This window comes from Ceratotherium simum, chromosome 1 (assembly GCF_057802395.1).
Source record: "Ceratotherium simum simum isolate JZ-2026a chromosome 1, ASM5780239v1, whole genome shotgun sequence".
NCBI lineage: Eukaryota > Metazoa > Chordata > Mammalia > Perissodactyla > Rhinocerotidae > Ceratotherium > Ceratotherium simum.
In genome coordinates this window covers 103,672,023-103,689,170 of record NC_141900.1, presented here as the reverse complement: position 1 = coordinate 103,689,170, position 17,148 = coordinate 103,672,023, and the positions used below count along the sequence as shown (strand labels likewise).

The 17,148-nt window shown below is 46.2% G+C and overlaps 1 protein-coding gene across 1 annotated transcript; it reads left to right on the top strand.

Moving 5' to 3' along the window:
- The first annotated feature begins 3,233 nt into the window (after nucleotides 1-3,233).
- On the top strand, nucleotides 3,234-16,686 carry LOC106801831 (GTPase IMAP family member 8-like). The gene is given in 6 exon segments (XM_087434677.1): nucleotides 3,234-3,409; nucleotides 6,181-6,841; nucleotides 10,664-10,709; nucleotides 13,334-13,853; nucleotides 13,855-13,958; nucleotides 15,998-16,686. Coding segments are annotated over 6 exon segments (2,127 nt in total). The 5' UTR covers nucleotides 3,234-3,302.
- The last annotated feature ends 462 nt before the right edge of the window (nucleotides 16,687-17,148 follow it).

Here is a 17,148-nt window from a genome sequence, read left to right as displayed (position 1 = left end):
CTGACTCATGTCAATTTAATTTGTACCCAGCCAGAAGGACCTAGAGTGGGTAGAAGATTTGTCTTCCTCCCCGATAGAACATTCTGGAGTGAGCCTCAGCCATGATTGGGCCCAGCCCCTCACCAAAAAACAGGAGGGAACTCACTCAGCCAAGTCTCATGGCTGCTGGTGGCCGGCCTGACATAAACACTCTCCAGCACTTTCCATGACAGAAGACACGTGGGCTGTGAAATGACGTGGTCAGTGGCCAGGGAGGGCCCCCTTCGGCAGGAGGAGGAGGATGACAAAGCCCTGTGCTGTGCAGCTTGCAGCTTACAGCTTATGTGTGTTATTTGTTCCCATGACTCCGCGGGGTAAGAGGAGCAGGAATTGCTTTCCCCGTGTGGCAGATGAGAAGACTAACCTCAGGAGAGTTATGTGACTGGCCAAGACCCTTCGGTGGAGATGGCCCAGCTCCAGAGCTGGATGGTCTCTTGACATTCAGCCACCCACCTCTCAGGTACTGATGGGAATCACCCCGCAGGTTCTCAGGCCTCACTGCGGGCTGAGCAAGCAGTTGGGGCTACTTCAAGGAGCCCCAATATCCGTTATCCAAATGCAAATGGCAGTAATCATCCACACTGGGGGGGAGCCTAAACTAATTCACTGCTGTGGCCTTTGAGCTGTGTTTCCTCTAGCCTTTGGCCACCACGAGTTACCGTGAACATAACTCCCCAAGAAATGATGGAGCAAGCCAGAGGCCACCGCCCTCTCCCAGCTGAGCCCTAAACGACCAGTCCTCACACTTGCTCACGTCGAGAGAATGTTTATTCCACTCGGTCAGCTCCGGCAGGTGTCAGTGACCTTCGGAAATATCCAGTCTGGACAAGCATTTACGCACACTCCTGCACAGCCATAGGGGGTCCCTCCTGTCCCACAGCCCCAAGTAGGGGAGGATCTGAGGCCTCCTCTGGCCATTATTGCCCAGGGGAGCCAGCCCACAGCTCAGTGATATGCACCCACCGGTGAGCTCACAGGCCCTCTCCCCTTTGGCACCTCCCGGCACCAGCCACCCCACAACCTCCGGCACCTGACCCGTCAGCCAGTCGACACGTATTTCCTGAGGTTACGGGCCCAGCCCTGTGCTAGACCCTTGTCCTCCCGGAGCCCACAGTCTCATTGGAGATTCGAGACACACACACACCCACAGGAAGCTGGAGTGTAAGACTGCACATAATACCTGAGAGTGAGATGGTGATTAACATGGGTACTGCTCAGAGGAGTAAGGGGGAATGGGGGCTAGACGGTTAGAGAAGCTAGGCCCTGGTGGAGAAGAGGGCTGAGCCGGGGCAGGGGGTAGGGGCACATTTCAGAGCAATACTAGGGAAGGCAGAGGCAGGAAGGCAGATGGCACAGTTACAGGGTAAAGGGGAGAGGAACTGACAATCAGCAGAGAAGGGGTGCGTCTGGGAGGTTCCCTCCAGGTTGGCCGAGGATCAGAGCGAGTGGAAGCTCCTGGAGTGCAGAGTGCCTGCTCTTTCCCTGCTCCTCCCAGAGTGGTCTGTTATCCCAGGACGAGGCATACTGTAGATGGTCAGTAACAAACTATGGCCTCCCGACAACCCTGACCGAACCCAGCCCCACCCTGGGCCCTCCCACCTAAACACAACTCTGCCCCCACAACGCACATCACCAGGGTTTGATCTAAATTCCACGACTAAAGGCCTCGCCCCACTCCTAAGGGTTTCCCTAAATATAACCCACTTCGTGAAGTCTGATTGTCATCAAAAACCCACCCCAGCCCTGGTCAGTTACACCTTTTCTGATGGGCGGTTCATTCTGGGGTGACTGGTGAGCACTGGCAGGGATGAAGACTTTTGTCTGATCGTTTTGATGAGCTGATTTGACGTGAACTGACCTAGTGCCCAACAGAAGTAGAGGTGGGCCGTCTTCCTGCGGCGGGTCCTCCTTCACTAAGGGGGTCAGTGGGAGGGGACAGGGAGGCTTTGTCAGTTTCCCCACCAGGGTGCAGCCCCGAGCCCTCAGTGGGCAGCGCCAGCATAACCAGGTTTTCCTTCAGCTTCCCAAGGAGGCTGACCATGAAGACCAGCCCAGAGGGAGGTGGACCCCTGGGGACAGAGAGGTCCCTCAAAGCCTGTTCAGGGCCCCCACTGCTGCTCCTTCTGTGGGGTCTCTGGAAGGCTCAGCACCACCTCAGACGTGTGGAAGACAAAGCCTGGTGTGACGGTGTGGGCTCAGGCTCTGTTTCCTGATGACGTGTTCTCACATGGGTGAACCTCAGGGACATGATGCTAAGTGAGAAAAGCCAGACACGAAAGGACAAACCCCTGTCTGCTTCCACCGGTATGAAGTATCTAAGTCATCAAAATCATAGAAACAGAAGTAGAAAGGGGGTTACCAGGGAGGGAACAGGAACGGGAGGGGGAATTAGTGTCTAAAGGGTATGGAGGTTCCGTGTGGCGAGATGGGAAAGTTCTGGAGCTCGTTGCACAACAAGGTAAATGTACTTGACGCTCCTGAACTGTGCTCTTAGGGTGGTAAATTTAATGTTATGGGTTTTTTTTACCATAATAAAAGAAGATAAAATAAAAAAGTCTTTTGAAGTGTTGGACATCCTTTTGTAGCAGCAACCAGGGACTTTGGACAGTATTATCTCTCACAAAAAGGGTTTCATTTTAAGACCTATATGAAAGCATCCAAGTTCTAGCATTTTAAGTGTTTTGCTAGCTCCAAGTTCTAGCATTTCAAGTGTTTTACTAGCTTGGGGAAAGAAATCTTTGGCCTGGGAAGCAGCGCTAGTCTGAGGGCCTCACTTCCTCAGGTCTTCTCTATAAAGGAGTATGTCGGGGTCAGAGGATGCTCTTAGAAGAGTCCCAACAGCTACTGGACTTAAGCAACCAAGACGTCTATTTCTCCTTGGAGCAACCGTTCTGGGGTGAGTGTCTCAGTCTGAGGCGGGCTTGGCCTCTTGCGTCCTGCAGAGATCCAGATGATTCTAGAGAGAAGCCCAGGTCCCTGTGCGTGGCCCCGGTGGGCTCTCCTCCCCTCAGCCAACTGGGTTTCCTTGGTGGTGAAGCCTCTTGAAGGAGGAGTCTGCATCCTCCCTTTCCACCTCCTCTGGCTCTGTCCTTGCAGTGCGGTTTCTCCCTTCAGTGGTCCGTGACACTGCTCTCTTAAAAGGGACAAACTGTCAAATGGCTACACAGAAATAGGGCTTTTCTCACTCTTCACTATCTTCAGCTGCGTTTCTTTGTTCTTCAAGTCAACAACCATCTCCTCAGTCCTGAGCAAGTGTTTATGGGATGCCTTCTCTGTGCTGTAGGGACGGTGGTGAACACAGCAGAACAAGTCCCTGTCCTCGTGGGACTTACCTTATAGAGGCGGGAGACAAGAAGAAAGCGATAAGCAGGTAGATGCACTTGTGAAGGGTGGTAGCAGTGGGGGCTGGGGAGAAACACAGAGCAGTGTGCAGGGACGGGGGTGCTGGTGGGCGCAGAGTGGCGGGTTGCTCTTAAATAGAGGGTCACTGAAGAAGGCCTCCTGCACCATGGGGACAATGTGGTAGAGACCTAAAGAAAGTGAAACTGCCTTGCACAAGTCTGGGGGAAGAACGTTCTAGCTCACATGAACAACCAGCACAAAGGCCCAAGGTCACAGTTTGGGGAACAGCAGGTAGGCCAATGTGCCTACAGCAGACAAAGCAAGGTGGGAGAGGGAGATGAGTTCAGAGAGGCGGCCAGGGCCCAGACTGGGTAGGGTCTTGTAGACTGCTATAAAGGCTTGCCTGTTACTTTGAGGGGCTGGGAAGCCACTGGGGGATTTTGGAGGGATGAGGGACATTATCTGTCTCTTGTTTTAGCAGGAGCAGTCCAGCAGCTGATGGATGATAGGCTCTAGGAGGAGGGTGGGAGCAGGGAGACCAGCGATAATATTATTGCAGGAGTCCAGAAAAGAGCCAATGATGAGTTCAATCTGGAAAAATCAGGAAAAACTTGACATGGAGGCGACACTTAAGCTATGTGTGAAGAATGGGGAGGAATTTTCCAGGCAGATGGGGGAGAAGAGTGCAGGGAAGGGCATGCTGGACCTTCTGGGGAACTGGAGCTGAGGTAGCAGAGATGAGGGGGGTCTCTGTGAAAGGCACCCACAGTTACAGGCTACACATTCTTTTCAAGCCCACACGCAACATTTGCCAGAGTTTTATTGGGTCAAATCCCAACCAAGGACAAATATTTTATACAGATGTTCTCTGACCATAGTGCAGTAACATTGGAAATAACAAAAAACAGAGCCAGTCTCCCAATACATTGTTAAATTTAGTAATCATGTCTCTTAATCTATGGATCAAAAAGAAATCAGTTGAAATTAGAACGTATTTAAAACTAATCAACAAAAAGAATGGCGGGAATGACAACATTGTGAAGATGTCAATTCTTCTCAAACTATGCTGTCAGTTCAGTGCAGGGGCCTTCAGGATTTCAACAGGATTTCCCAAAGAAAATGACACCTGATTTTAAAAGTCCTGTAGACGATTAAAAAGCCAAGAATAGTGAGACAATTTTGAACAATTGTAAGGTGTTGAGGGCTGCTCGACAGATAGCTAAGACCTATTTTAAAGTTATACTAAGTCATATGGTTTTAGTAATTAAGACATTCTGGTTCAGGAATAGACTGAGTCCAGTGGACAAAACAGAGAACCTAGGGAGAGTCTCATGGAAATAGGGGCACCTGGTGTCTGACAGAATCATCTGACAAAGGTTGGACTATTCAACTAATGGTGTTGGGAAATTTGGCTCTTCCTGTGGATTCTGATTCAGTTGGGAATGCTAATTTGTAAGTAACGGTGGCGTACATCAGTGTCTCTCAAACTTGAGTGTTCATGAGAATCACCTGGAACCTGTTAAATTACAGATTCTGATTCAGCAGGTCTGGGTTGGCGCCTAAGATTCTGCATTTCTACTATGATCCCAGTTGTTGCCAATATTCCTGCTCGCAAATCACACTTTGAGTAGCAACAGCTTAAATTGTAAGAATATTAGCTGTTTATTTAACAAAGAAGTGGTCTCGAGGGTGTTCTGGCAGCTCAGTGATGTTAGCAGGGATCCTTCTATCTTTCTACTCTGCTGTCCTTTAGCCTGATGGTGCCTGTTGACTTTTTGTTCTCTTATTTGTTACCTCATTGCCCCGTGATATCTGCCGCAATTCCAGATATCACATTTAAATTCCAAATAAGATGAAGGGGGAAGAGGTGACAACAGGAGCTCTCTACTTGAGTCTGCCCCTACCATCAAGAACAAAACAGCGTCCCCAGAAGGCCCAAGCCAACGTTCCCTCCACTGTCATCAGGTCACACGGACACCCCTTGTTGGAGGGGAAGCTGGGAGAGAGAATGTATGATTTGGTTTTGCTGCTGTAACAAACTGCCACAAACTTAGTCCCTAAAAACCCCAAAATTATCATTTTACAGTTCTGGAGGTCAGGAGTCCTAAAATCAAGGTGTTGGGCAGGACTATGATCCTTCTGGAAGCTCTCTGGGGGAATAGTGTCCTTGCCTTTTCCAGCTTCTAGAGGCCGCCTGCATCCCCCTTGGCTGTGGCCCCTTCCTCCATCTTCAAAGCCAGCAGTGTAGCATTTTCAAATCTCTCTCACTCTCCCACCTCTGCTTCTGCCCTCACATCTTTTTTTTCTCACACTGACTTTCCTGCCTCCCTCTTATAAGGACCTCTTTTAATGAGATTGTGCTCACCTGGATGATCCAAGATTATCTCTTCATCTCAAGATCCTTAACCACCTTGGCAAAGTCCCTTTTACCATGAAAGGTAACCTAGTCACAGATTCTGGGGATTAGCACATGGACATCTTGGGGGAGTGGGGCGTTACTCTCTCCATCACAGACAGTGTCTAGATTCCCTCAGCAGGTAGAGTGGGAGATGTGTATAGAGAAGGGGGTTATCAACAGTGTTTGACATTTTACCAATGTGGGTTTATTTCAGAGATAAGAGCCCAGGGAAGATCCTGGGAAACAGGATTTCTTGTCCCAGTCTAGTCTGAGTCTAGGACTTCAGTGGCCCAAATCCTTGGGCAAAAAGTTGAGTGAAAAAGAAAATATAGTTTCTTGCTGTTCCTCTCTCCACTCTGCGTGTGAGTTGAACATTGATGTGTTGCTTTTTGTCCCAACAGAATAAGCAGGAGCCTCTGTCTGGAGAGCAAGTCAGAGGAGGGCTGCTCCATGTCGGAACTGAGGCTTCTCCTCCTAGGCAAACATGGTGCAGGAAAGAGTGCCACAGGAAACACTATTCTGGGCAAAGCTGTGTACAAGTCCAAGCCGAGTGAGCAGATGGTGACTAAAATGTGCCAGGAGGAGAAGGGGGCCACAAGAGAGAGGGAGGTTGTGATCATCGACACCCTCGAGCTTTTCTCTTCAGTACCTTGTGCCAGTGACAGGCACCGCAACATTGAACACTGCTTGGAGCTCTCCGCTCCCAGCCTCCATGTCCTGCTTCTGGTAGTTCCCATTGGCTACCATAAGCCGGAGGACAAAGAAACAATTGATGTCATCTGGAAGGTGTTTGGAGCTGAAGCCAAGAGGCACATCATTATTGTCTTTACCCGGAAGGATGACTTCGGTGATGACTCCCTACAAGATTACATTGAAGATGATGACTCTCTTAGGGAATTGGTTCAAGACTGTGGAGACCGGTACTGCGCTTTCAACAACAAGGCAAGTGAGGGTGAGTGGGACACCCAGGTGAGGGAGCTCCTCTGCAAGATCACGTGTTTGGTGGATGAGAACCGAAGACCATATTGTGTGAAATTCAGAAATGAAGGCATTGGATTCCAGGTGAGAATTCTTGTTAAGGTCTCCAAAGATCTCTATGTTGCTAGAGCTAGTAGGATGAAAATGGGTGTAAATAAGTGAAATGTTGCATTGTGTGATGGAACACAGGCATTGCTTAAGGAGATATTTATCCATATCTGGAACGATGAGGCACCAGCTGGTTGGTTACTTTGAGTATTACCCTTTGGACTTGGACTTTGGATACATTTGAGTCCTTGTCTAACTTTAGCCTCATAGTATTGGACACACAAGTGACTCATTAGACTCTTTCTTCCCTTGGCTTCAATAAAGCTACCCTCTTATCTTTGCCCCCTCTCTTACTGGCTACTCCAGAGATGGCTGGGTCCTGCTCTAATAACCTCTAAATGTTGGCATCTTTGGGGCTTGGTTCTAGCCTTTCCTCAATTCTCTACACTTTCTCCTCAGATGATTCCATATTCTTACGGCTTTGAGCTCTATCTCTTGCTAACAGTTTCCAAATTAGTAATACTAGTCCAGGTCTCTCCTCGGAGTTCTGACTCCTTTTTCCAGTTGCTACTTGACATGTCCACATGGCTCTCTTGTAGGATCTCAAACTTAACATGTCCAAACTTTTGCTTTTCCCTCTTAAATCTATAAGACTTCAGTCTTGCTCTCAACTCAGTAACTGGTTGTGCTGCACACCATGAACTTCAAACCTAAACCCAGATGTCAGCTTTGATACCACTGCTAGCTTGCAGCTGATATCCAAGAGGTCATCAGTGTACCTGGAATCCACCTGCTTCTCTCCATCTCCACTACCACCACTTGGTCTAAGTCAGCCTCTTTTCTTGCCTGTCCTATTTTATAAGTAATCTACTAACAACTTTGCCCTCATTCATTCTTGTGCCTTACCCTGCAATCCATTTCACACACAACAGCCAGAGTGATATTTTATTTGATTTTTAAACTGGAATGGAAAATGTATTCGTAACTAAGGAAGATACAAAAATGTAAAATTTTGCCTTTGAGGAGAGTACCATTCAATTGGAGTGACCTATGCATAAGAAACAAAGCAATAAGTGATTCAGTGCAGGTAAGTGAATGTTGGTATAGAGAATTCTATAAATGTAGGTGCCGGAGAATGTGAAGCAAGTAAGAATTCAGCATGGGGACAGTTTTGGTCAGAGTTAATCTTCTTACAGCTACTGAGTATTGAGCCCAAACATGATCTAAATGAGAGAGAAATGGATATTCGTTGAGCACCTACTAAGTTCCAGACACATACATGAACTGATTAAGTCTTCACAACAATTCTATGTACTGATATTCTACAGATGAGGCCCCAGAGGCTCAAGAGAACTGAAGTCACTTGCTCTCTTGTCTCCTAGACCTGAGCTCTCTCTCTCCTTCATGACCATCTGTCTCTCTCTTGAAGGAGGCCTGGAACAGAGATGTCAGCAGAGAGGAGAAGGGGCACAGAATGAGTTTTCTACAGTGTAACCTGAATACCCTCTGATTTAAAATGCCTCAGTGACTCCCCGCTGGTCTTCAGATCAAGTTCAGAGCCCTTGACTTGACCTGGTCCCTCACCGTCTATCTTGCTTTCTATGTGCTGGTGTCACCGGCCTTCCCTTTGGTCCTTTAGTTATGCTCATGTCCACTCTAAAGCCTCAAACCTGCAGTTCAATCTGCCTGAGGCTTCCCCTCTCCCATCCCATCCCATCCCAGATCTGCTTTTATGTGTCCATCTGCCTCAGCTTAAACTCACTTCCTCAGGGAGTCCTCCCCGATTGGCCCCTGGGTGAGCCCCAACAGCTCCCCTCCCTCTCAGTGCTTCTCACGTGGTCATCATCGTACCAAGTGATTCCTCTGAATAGATCTGCGATGGGAGCCTCCCCACAAACTCCATGAGGACAGAACTCGTATCTGCTTTGTTGATCACAACACCTTAATTTTGTCTTCTGTAAAAAGGAGGTAATAATACTATGTAATAAGCATTCAATGAAATGCTTACAAAGTTGTTTGCAAATGCTTGAAACTTGGTAAGTGTTCAATAATTATCAACTGTTATTATTGTTATTAGTATAGAAGTATATGAGGTTCTAATAAATAATGGAAATTTTAAGGACTTTAACAATCTAAAGACTGAGCAAGATTCCCACATTTAGGATGATATCACCCAGAAATAAAAACGTTTTTATGTATAAAGATCTGTGTACAAGGATATTTACCACAGCATCTTTTGAGTAGTAAAGCCAGAAATAATTTGAAGGTCTATCAATAAAAGAATGGTTGCATTAGTTGTGTACATTCATACTATGGAACAAGTAACATCTGCTAAAAAAAAAAATGGGGTTGAGCTGTATGAATTGACTTGTGCAGATGTACAGGACATATTATTAAGCAAATTGCAGAATAAAAAGCCTAGCAAGTCTCTCTATATGTTCGTATGTATTTGTGTAAACATAGAAAAACATAGAAGGGTATATATCTGTACATATATAACTTATGTATCTATATATATGTATGTATTCCTTCATATACATATATGATATATATATCTACCTATCTATCATCTATCTACATATATATATAAAACTGTTACTGTTCTGATGGATTGGAGACAGAAAATTATTAATTTTTAGGTCATGCACATTTGCATTGTAATAATTTTTTGCATTTAAAAAACGTGAAAGAATTTGAACTGGGCTGTGTTCAAAGAAAAAGAAGTCTGATACTCCAAGCTGACTGGAGAGGACCTAGGGAGAGATGATTGAGGGTGTCAACGGTTTTGGGTAGGGCCAAGTAAGAGAGCAGAGGGAAATTTCCTTGGCTGGCATGGAGATTTAACAGAGATAAGGCTAAAATAAAGTACAGGAAGTCTCTAAGAACAGTAGATTCATCAAGACTGCATATCACTGTTTTCACCTTCTCTTTTGGTTCCATGAAAGTTTAAATTTCGGGAGCGAGTATAAGGCTTCACCAGGCAGCTGAAGGGGATGCCAGTTGTGTGTTTGGCACCCCATCCTCTGTTGTCTCTATTTGCCCACCTGGATGGGGAAGGTTCCAATTTTTCTGGATCTAATGTTAGAAGAAGCTTCATCTCTGTACCAGGGGTGCAGTGAGGGAAGAAGACGTTGGAGCTATGTGGGGAGCTGATCCCCAACCTCCTCCCTTCCCCTTGTTCCTCAGATGCACATCACAGGCACTACAGGGCTAGTTTCTTCTTTCAGGGAGTCTGGAAACTCTTCTTAAGCCTCTGGATTATCTCCAGGAATAGCAGAAACTCTGGAAGACTTTGGAAGGAATTACTCTTACTCTCAGGGACTGTGGAGAAGTAAAGTTAGAGAGCTTCAGGAACAATGCCCTGGTTAGATGGCATTTGTGGGGCTCCTCTGTGTGAGAACAGGACCCATCTTCTTACTCTGGGAAACTGTCACAGCAGCAGCAGCAGCTGCAGTGAGGTCTCGAGAACAACCATCATTATGAACAGGTCTACAAAGGCCAGCAAGGACCATGACCATGGCTTTGATTTGACCACATCCTAATCATCAGATCACTCTGGATTATATATAGTCATGCACCGCATAATGACATTTCAGTCAACGACACACCACATATATGACGGTGGTCCCATAACATTAGTATCATTGAGCCTAGGTGTGTGGTAGGCTATACCATCTAGGTTTGTGTAAATGCACTCTGTGATGTTCGCACAATGATGAAATTGCCTAATGACACATTTCTCAAAATGTATCCCCATCGTTAAGCGACACATGACTGCACTTGTGTCTCCATTTATTTACTTTCTGAAAACATGAGATTTTAGATCTGCGTGCATCATTTTCCCCCTTTATTTTCTAGGACTCTGTGAATGAAGCTACATCACAGAAGGAGGACAATCCACATAGTAAGATGATTCTTAAAAAATGTTAAGCTCCTATCTGTATTCTTTTGAATGTATCATGCGTCAAAGTGTAGTGGAAAAATTATCCAGATGAGTCAGAACAAAAATGCACCCTGGAGACCTAGTTCAGGTCAGTGCCCACCACCTGTCTCCCAGGGAACTCCTAATACTTGTGAGTAGGTGCATCACCAGCAAAGGTCCTGGACATGGCGTTGGTGTCATTGACCGTCTCTGAAATATTACAGAGCTAGGTTTGCCTCTCACGGCTTCTTTCCTGACTCAGCCTCTTTTGTCTGGCCATGGATCCAGCACTACCCAATTTTTTTTTTTGAGGAAGATTGGCCCTGCACTAATACCTGTTGCCAGTCTTCCTATTTCTCTTTTCTTCCCAAAGCCCCAGTACGTAGTTGTACATCTTAGTTGTAGAATTGTAGCTCTTCTATATGGGACACTGCCTCAGCATCATTTGATGAGTGGTGAGTAGGTCTGCGCCAAGTATCTGAACTGGTGAACCAAGGGCAGCTGAAGTGGAACCCGGGAACATAACCGCTACACCACTGGGCCGGCCCCCCAGCACTTCCCAGTTTTTGACTCCTACTGGGAAAGCAGAAATCACACCTTCGCAGATAACACTAACTTACAGACTTCAGTGATGGAGCTCAGTATCCATGTAATGATTGCTGCTAATAGTACATCCTGCACACTGCATAAGTCAGTATGTATAGATCTACCTTGTTCTGTTTAGTACATGCAATTTGGTCCATAGTATGGGCTTATACAACTAACTCAACCATCCCATTATTGATGGACTTTCAGGTTATTTCTGGGCCAGCTCTGTGCAAGAATTGAATATTCAGCAGTGAATAAGATAGATGACATCTCTGTCGTCATAGAACTCCCCAAAATAATAACTATAATTTTAACAGTGATAATAATTGCAGCTGGTATTATGTGGGAAATATATAAATCATTTAATCCTCGTAGCATATAACATATAATCCTCATAACAACCCTGTATACATATTCATCATAACAACCCTATAAAGAAGGTGTTCTTATCATTATGCTCATTTTACAGATGAGTAAACTTAGCCAGAAATATGTGAATTCAGGCAGCAGTAGGGATTTAAAATTCTGTCAAGTTCTTTAGCCAAGACCCCCAAGAATATACCTCTTCCTGAACAAAATGGGGTTTATTGACTCATGGAAGTAAAAGAATAGCACGTCGTGGGGAACCATGGGGCGTCTCAGAATGAGGGTGTTGAAAAGTACTTTTTATAGAATGTGGGCTTGTGTAAGGTGATTTTGGGGAAAGCAGTAACTTTCCCAAGGGGACATAACAAGGACATGGTGTCACTAGCGTTTCAGCTGCTTTCTTTAAATGCCATGTTCACTCCACCTCCCAGACCTGCCACTCAGATACTGAGTGACGATCCACACCAATAGCGCCCTGGATGACTCAGACTCAGTGAATATTTCCTGTAGTTGCTGGCTCTGCCATTTGCTCAGCACATAGGTCTGGTGTTGAGCTTGGACCACAGGAGAACAGTGGGGACAGGGCTGTGTGGAGAGACAGTTTTGAGGTGCAGGTTGTTACACCATTGAGGTATAATTCACATGAAGTAAAATACACAAATCTTAAGTATACTGCTCAAAGACATTTTACATATCTACACATGTGTGACCACCATCTGGATAAAGATATGGAGCATTTCCATCAGCTTAGAAGTTCTTACTGCCCCTCCACAAAGGGAACCATCTCCAGACTTCTATCAACATAGATTAATTTTGTCTGTTCTTGAACATAGTATAATGGAATTACATAGTGTATAGTATTGTGGCTGGCTGTCTTCACTTAGCATGTTTTAGAGATCCATCCACATTGCATATCAGTCACTCCCTTTTTTTTTTTTAATTGCTGAGTTCTGTTCTATTTTATGAATATACCACTAAGGGGCATTTTAAACTTGGATTCTCCCTGGTCCTGCCTTAGTCCATTGACTTCATGCCCCAGTACTTACTTTTGGTAGCAAAGTGAGAGGAAGCCTAAGGACCAATACCAGTGAAGACCAAGTTTAACGTTATCGTGTTCCTGGGTAACCTCAAGCCCTTTACGTATCTTTTTTGTGCATGTGTGAGAAAGATCAGCCGTGAGCTAACATTCATACCAATCCTCCTCTTTTTGCTGAGGAAGACTGGCCCTGAACTAACATCTATTGCCAATCCTCCTTTTTTTTTCCTTTTCTCCTCAAAGCCCCAGTAGATAGTTGCACATCCCTCTAGTTGCTGTATGTGGGATGCCGCCTCAGCACGGCTGGACAAACGGTGCGTTGGTGTACCTGTGCGTGCCTGGGATCCTAACCCGGGCCGCCAGTGGCGGAGCGCGCACACTTAACTGCTAAGCCATGGGGCCGGCCCCACACTTTACATATCTTTTAATTGGTTCCTGGTGCCTTTCGTGGCTTTAACTTTGATGGGTAGCTTCTCTCTGGGACTAGAGTTCTACTGGTTCAGTACCCTACTGCCATTCTCTATAAAAACTGACAAGGATGAGAAATCATAAAACCCGTCCACGTCTCTGCGTCCTGTGCAAGAAGAGACTCTGAATCTGTCATTTTGTCCTGCAGGGCCAGAGGAGAAGCAGCTGCAGGCCACAGGATGTGAGCAGAACCCTGGGATGTCAGAACTGAAGGTCCTGCTCGTGGGGAAGCGTGGGGCCGGAAAAAGTACCGTTGGAAACAGCCTTCTGGGGAAGCGAGTCTTTGAGACCAAATTCAGTGAACAGTCAGTAACCCAGATGTTTAGGTGTAAGAGCAGAATCTGGAAACAGAGGAATATTTCAATCATTGACACTCCAGACATCTCACTTTCAAAGGTCCTTGAATCAGAGCTTTCAAAACACACCTTCCCGGGCCCCCACGCCTTCCTGCTGGTGAGCCCACTGGGCTCTTTCACTGAGAAAGATGATGAGGCAGTGCTGGACACAATCCGAAGCAATTTTGGAGACAAATTCTTTGAGTACATGATCGTCCTCTTCACCGGGAAGGAAGATATAGGGGATCAGAATGTAGATACGTTCTTAAAAGACAGAAATAAATCCCTCAACCAGCTCATCAAGAAATGTAAAAACAGATACAGCACCTTCAGTTGTGACCGGAGATGAGGAGCAAAATGAGGTGGATGAGCTCCCGGAAAACATTGTGAGTGTGGTGCAGCAAAACGGAAACAAGCCCTGCTTCCTCAGAGGGAGAGGTAAACAATGTGTAGAAAATATTTCATATATACTTAAAAAATAGATATAAAATATACAAGAACTTTTCATTTTCTGAAGGGCATAGAGAAGATAAAAAGGACAGGTCCATGCTATTGACTAACTCTTTTCTCTTTCTCCGTTCTTTCTCACATTTTACTAAAGTGATGTGCCTTTCTGTGCACGCTGTCCTGACCTGGTGTTTAATTTTTTCATGACCCTTATCCTATCTCTCCAGCTGGATGGTGAGGGTCTTAAGGGAAGGAGTTGACCTCTTCCAATCTCTTGTTTTCCTTACAGTGTATCTGTTGTCCAGGGCTCATTGCTCAGTGTTGGTGATGAGATAGTTCCCGATCATTGGCTTACTCTTCTCTTTCTCTTAAGCCTAACTCTCTCTCTCATCTTCTTTGTCCAGTCTCTCGGTTCTTTACTCTTCTCTCTGTTGGAGAGAGGAAGCTATTTTGACTGGACAGGACAGGGAGCCTGAATGCTCTTGATGGGTGGCCCCCACATGGCACTAGATGGGTTTTATTAGCCCAGTCATAAAACCCTATCTACTGCTAAAGCAGGAGTTGCTATCCACTAAGCATTCCATGTTCTACTGACCTGAGCTGAGATTCTTCCAGCCCAGCACTGCTCGTGACATTCTCTTCTGCTACAGTGTCCTCACCAGGAAGAATATCAGACCAAGTCATATCTGTTTACTGAGCCCTTTCAATTCTTCATGGGGGGCCAGGTGCTGGGTAGCCTCATGAAGTACAGACATGTGAGAAAGCTGAGGAAGCTGTGTGGAGAAAGCACAATTTGAAACAGGCATTGGAGAATAGGTAGAGTTTGGATGGCTGAGCAGAAAGCTGGAAGTCATTCCAGAGAGTACACTAGCAATCTGAAGCAAGGAGGTAGGACTAAGCATGCCACTTCAGAGGGAATAAAAGGGAATAGTCTTCATGGAAATGGAGGGTTCACACATCTAGATAACGTGGGATGAGGAGGTTAGATCAGATTAGAGAGGACTTGAGAACCACACCCTCTGATTTTATGGAAGCAGGGACTGAAATACATGACAAATATTGGGGTGTCAGAAGATTCATTTATTTTTCATCCTGAAAGCATAACTATAGGATTGCAGCTTCAGCATAAGCAATTCAATGATTTCACCTGGAAGGAAGAGCACAGAATGAGCTTTCCTCCCTCTTTTTTTGGGGGTGGATGCTAGTAATTTGGTAAAGAATTCATAATTGAGCAGAACTGTGAAGAGACCTGAATGGAAGAGAGAGAGAGAGAGAGATCACAGTACAAGTGCAAAGTCGTAAGAAACCCCCAGTAATACACCTCGTAAGATCTCTGTGCATCTGTAATTTCATTTATAGGAAAATTTATTCTCCATTATTGTCACTGCACAGAACAGTGTTAGGGGATATTCATTATTAAAACCGTGAAGTGACTTTTGACTCATCCATGAGAGACATAATCAAGTTTAACGTGGTCTTAATGAGCAATGGATTTCAGTGTGACCCAGCCAAAGGAACTGGTAAACCACCATTGGTATACACAGTTACATTTTTCATGAAAAGTCAATTCTATGGAATAATTTTTCAAATACATCAAGGAGATTTTGCTACAGTTAGCATTAGTTGGCAATAGGAAGACATAGTCGCAGCAGGAGCAGAAGACAAAAAGATGAGTTGTGTAGGTCACTGGACCAGCTGAGTAGGTGAAGAATAATAAAGCCAGCAGCATTCACAAGGTGCCAGGGAGTCAGAGAAGGTACCAGAAAGAGGAAGCAGAGCAGATTCAGAGACAGGAACAGTGCCATGTCAATGGATGAGCACAGGGCAGAGACTGTGGTCAAGTCCTGCTTCTGAGTTCACAGACCGCGTGACTGGAACAAGCCATTCTCATGCCTGGGGATGGAGCAGCCAGGCGAGAGGGTTGCCTTGAAGCTCTCTGAGCATCCTCTGCTGTAATGTATGGCATAACTTTGAATGTCATACCCTGATCAGCCCGTGGTCACGAATCTTTCCCGCTTTCCTTTCAACAGAGGCCCTGAGCATTGTCCTCGTGGGGAGGAGCGGGACTGGGAAGAGCGCGACGGGGAACACCATCCTTGGAAGGGACAAATTCCCCTCTCAGCTTCTAGCGCAGCCAGTCACCAAGACGTGCCAGAGCAGCAGGAGGAAGTGGGAAGGGCAGGATGTTGTGGTTGTGGACACTCCCTCACTCCACCTGATGCCCGGTGCTGAGGGAGGTCCATCCCAGCTGGAGCAGGAGGTCGAACGCTGTTGGTCCTGCTGTGAAGAAGGGAGCAAGATTCTGGTCCTGGTGTTGCAGCTGGGACGGTTCACTCAGGAGGATGAAAACGTGGTGAGGGAACTGGAGACCATCTTTGGAGAGGAAGTTATGAAATATACGATTGTGGTGTTCACCCGGAAGGAAGATCTAGGAGATGGGAAGCTTGAGGAGTACCTCAAGAACACAGATAACAAAGCTCTTAAGAAGATAATTAAAAAGTGTGAGGGGCGAGTTTGTGCTTTTAATAACAAAGAAAGTGGCCAAGCCAGGGAAGCCTAGGCAAAAGATCTTTTGACATTGGCCAATGAGCTGATAGGGAGATGTGGAGGGCATGGATACCCCTATGGTTGGGAGAAGGTCAGCAAAATAATGAAAAATGCCCAGGAAAAGCACAAGCCCCCAAATTTACTGAAGACCTTAAAAGATATGTTACCATAGGTAGCTGAAATGCTTGGGGTCTCATTCAGTTGAAGACACCTTGAGGTTGGGGTGGGGACATGGGAGGACTGGTGGGCTGGGAAGAGGATCCATGACTTTGAGGACTTGGGAGGTAGGTGCATCTCACCTGGGATGCTGCGGCTCTTTGTAGGTAAAGTAAATTATCAGGCTGGGCAGGTGGTAGGAGATTATAAAGGAGAAAGAAGAAATAAGGTGGGGAAATCTGGAAAAGGCTTCTGAGACTAGGCTGATGTCAAGGATCAGAATCAAGTACAAGAGTGACCTCACCCATGTAGGTGGACTGGTGTCAGGACAGACACCAGGAGCAAGGCCGAGGCCAGCCTGGGGTCAGAACACAGATTATTACTCAGGAACCAGGGGATCCAGGTATGTGAGAGCAGGGCACAGTCCAGCCAACCCCTGGGCATGGCAGGATGGAGAAGCTGGATTCCTGTGGGCCTC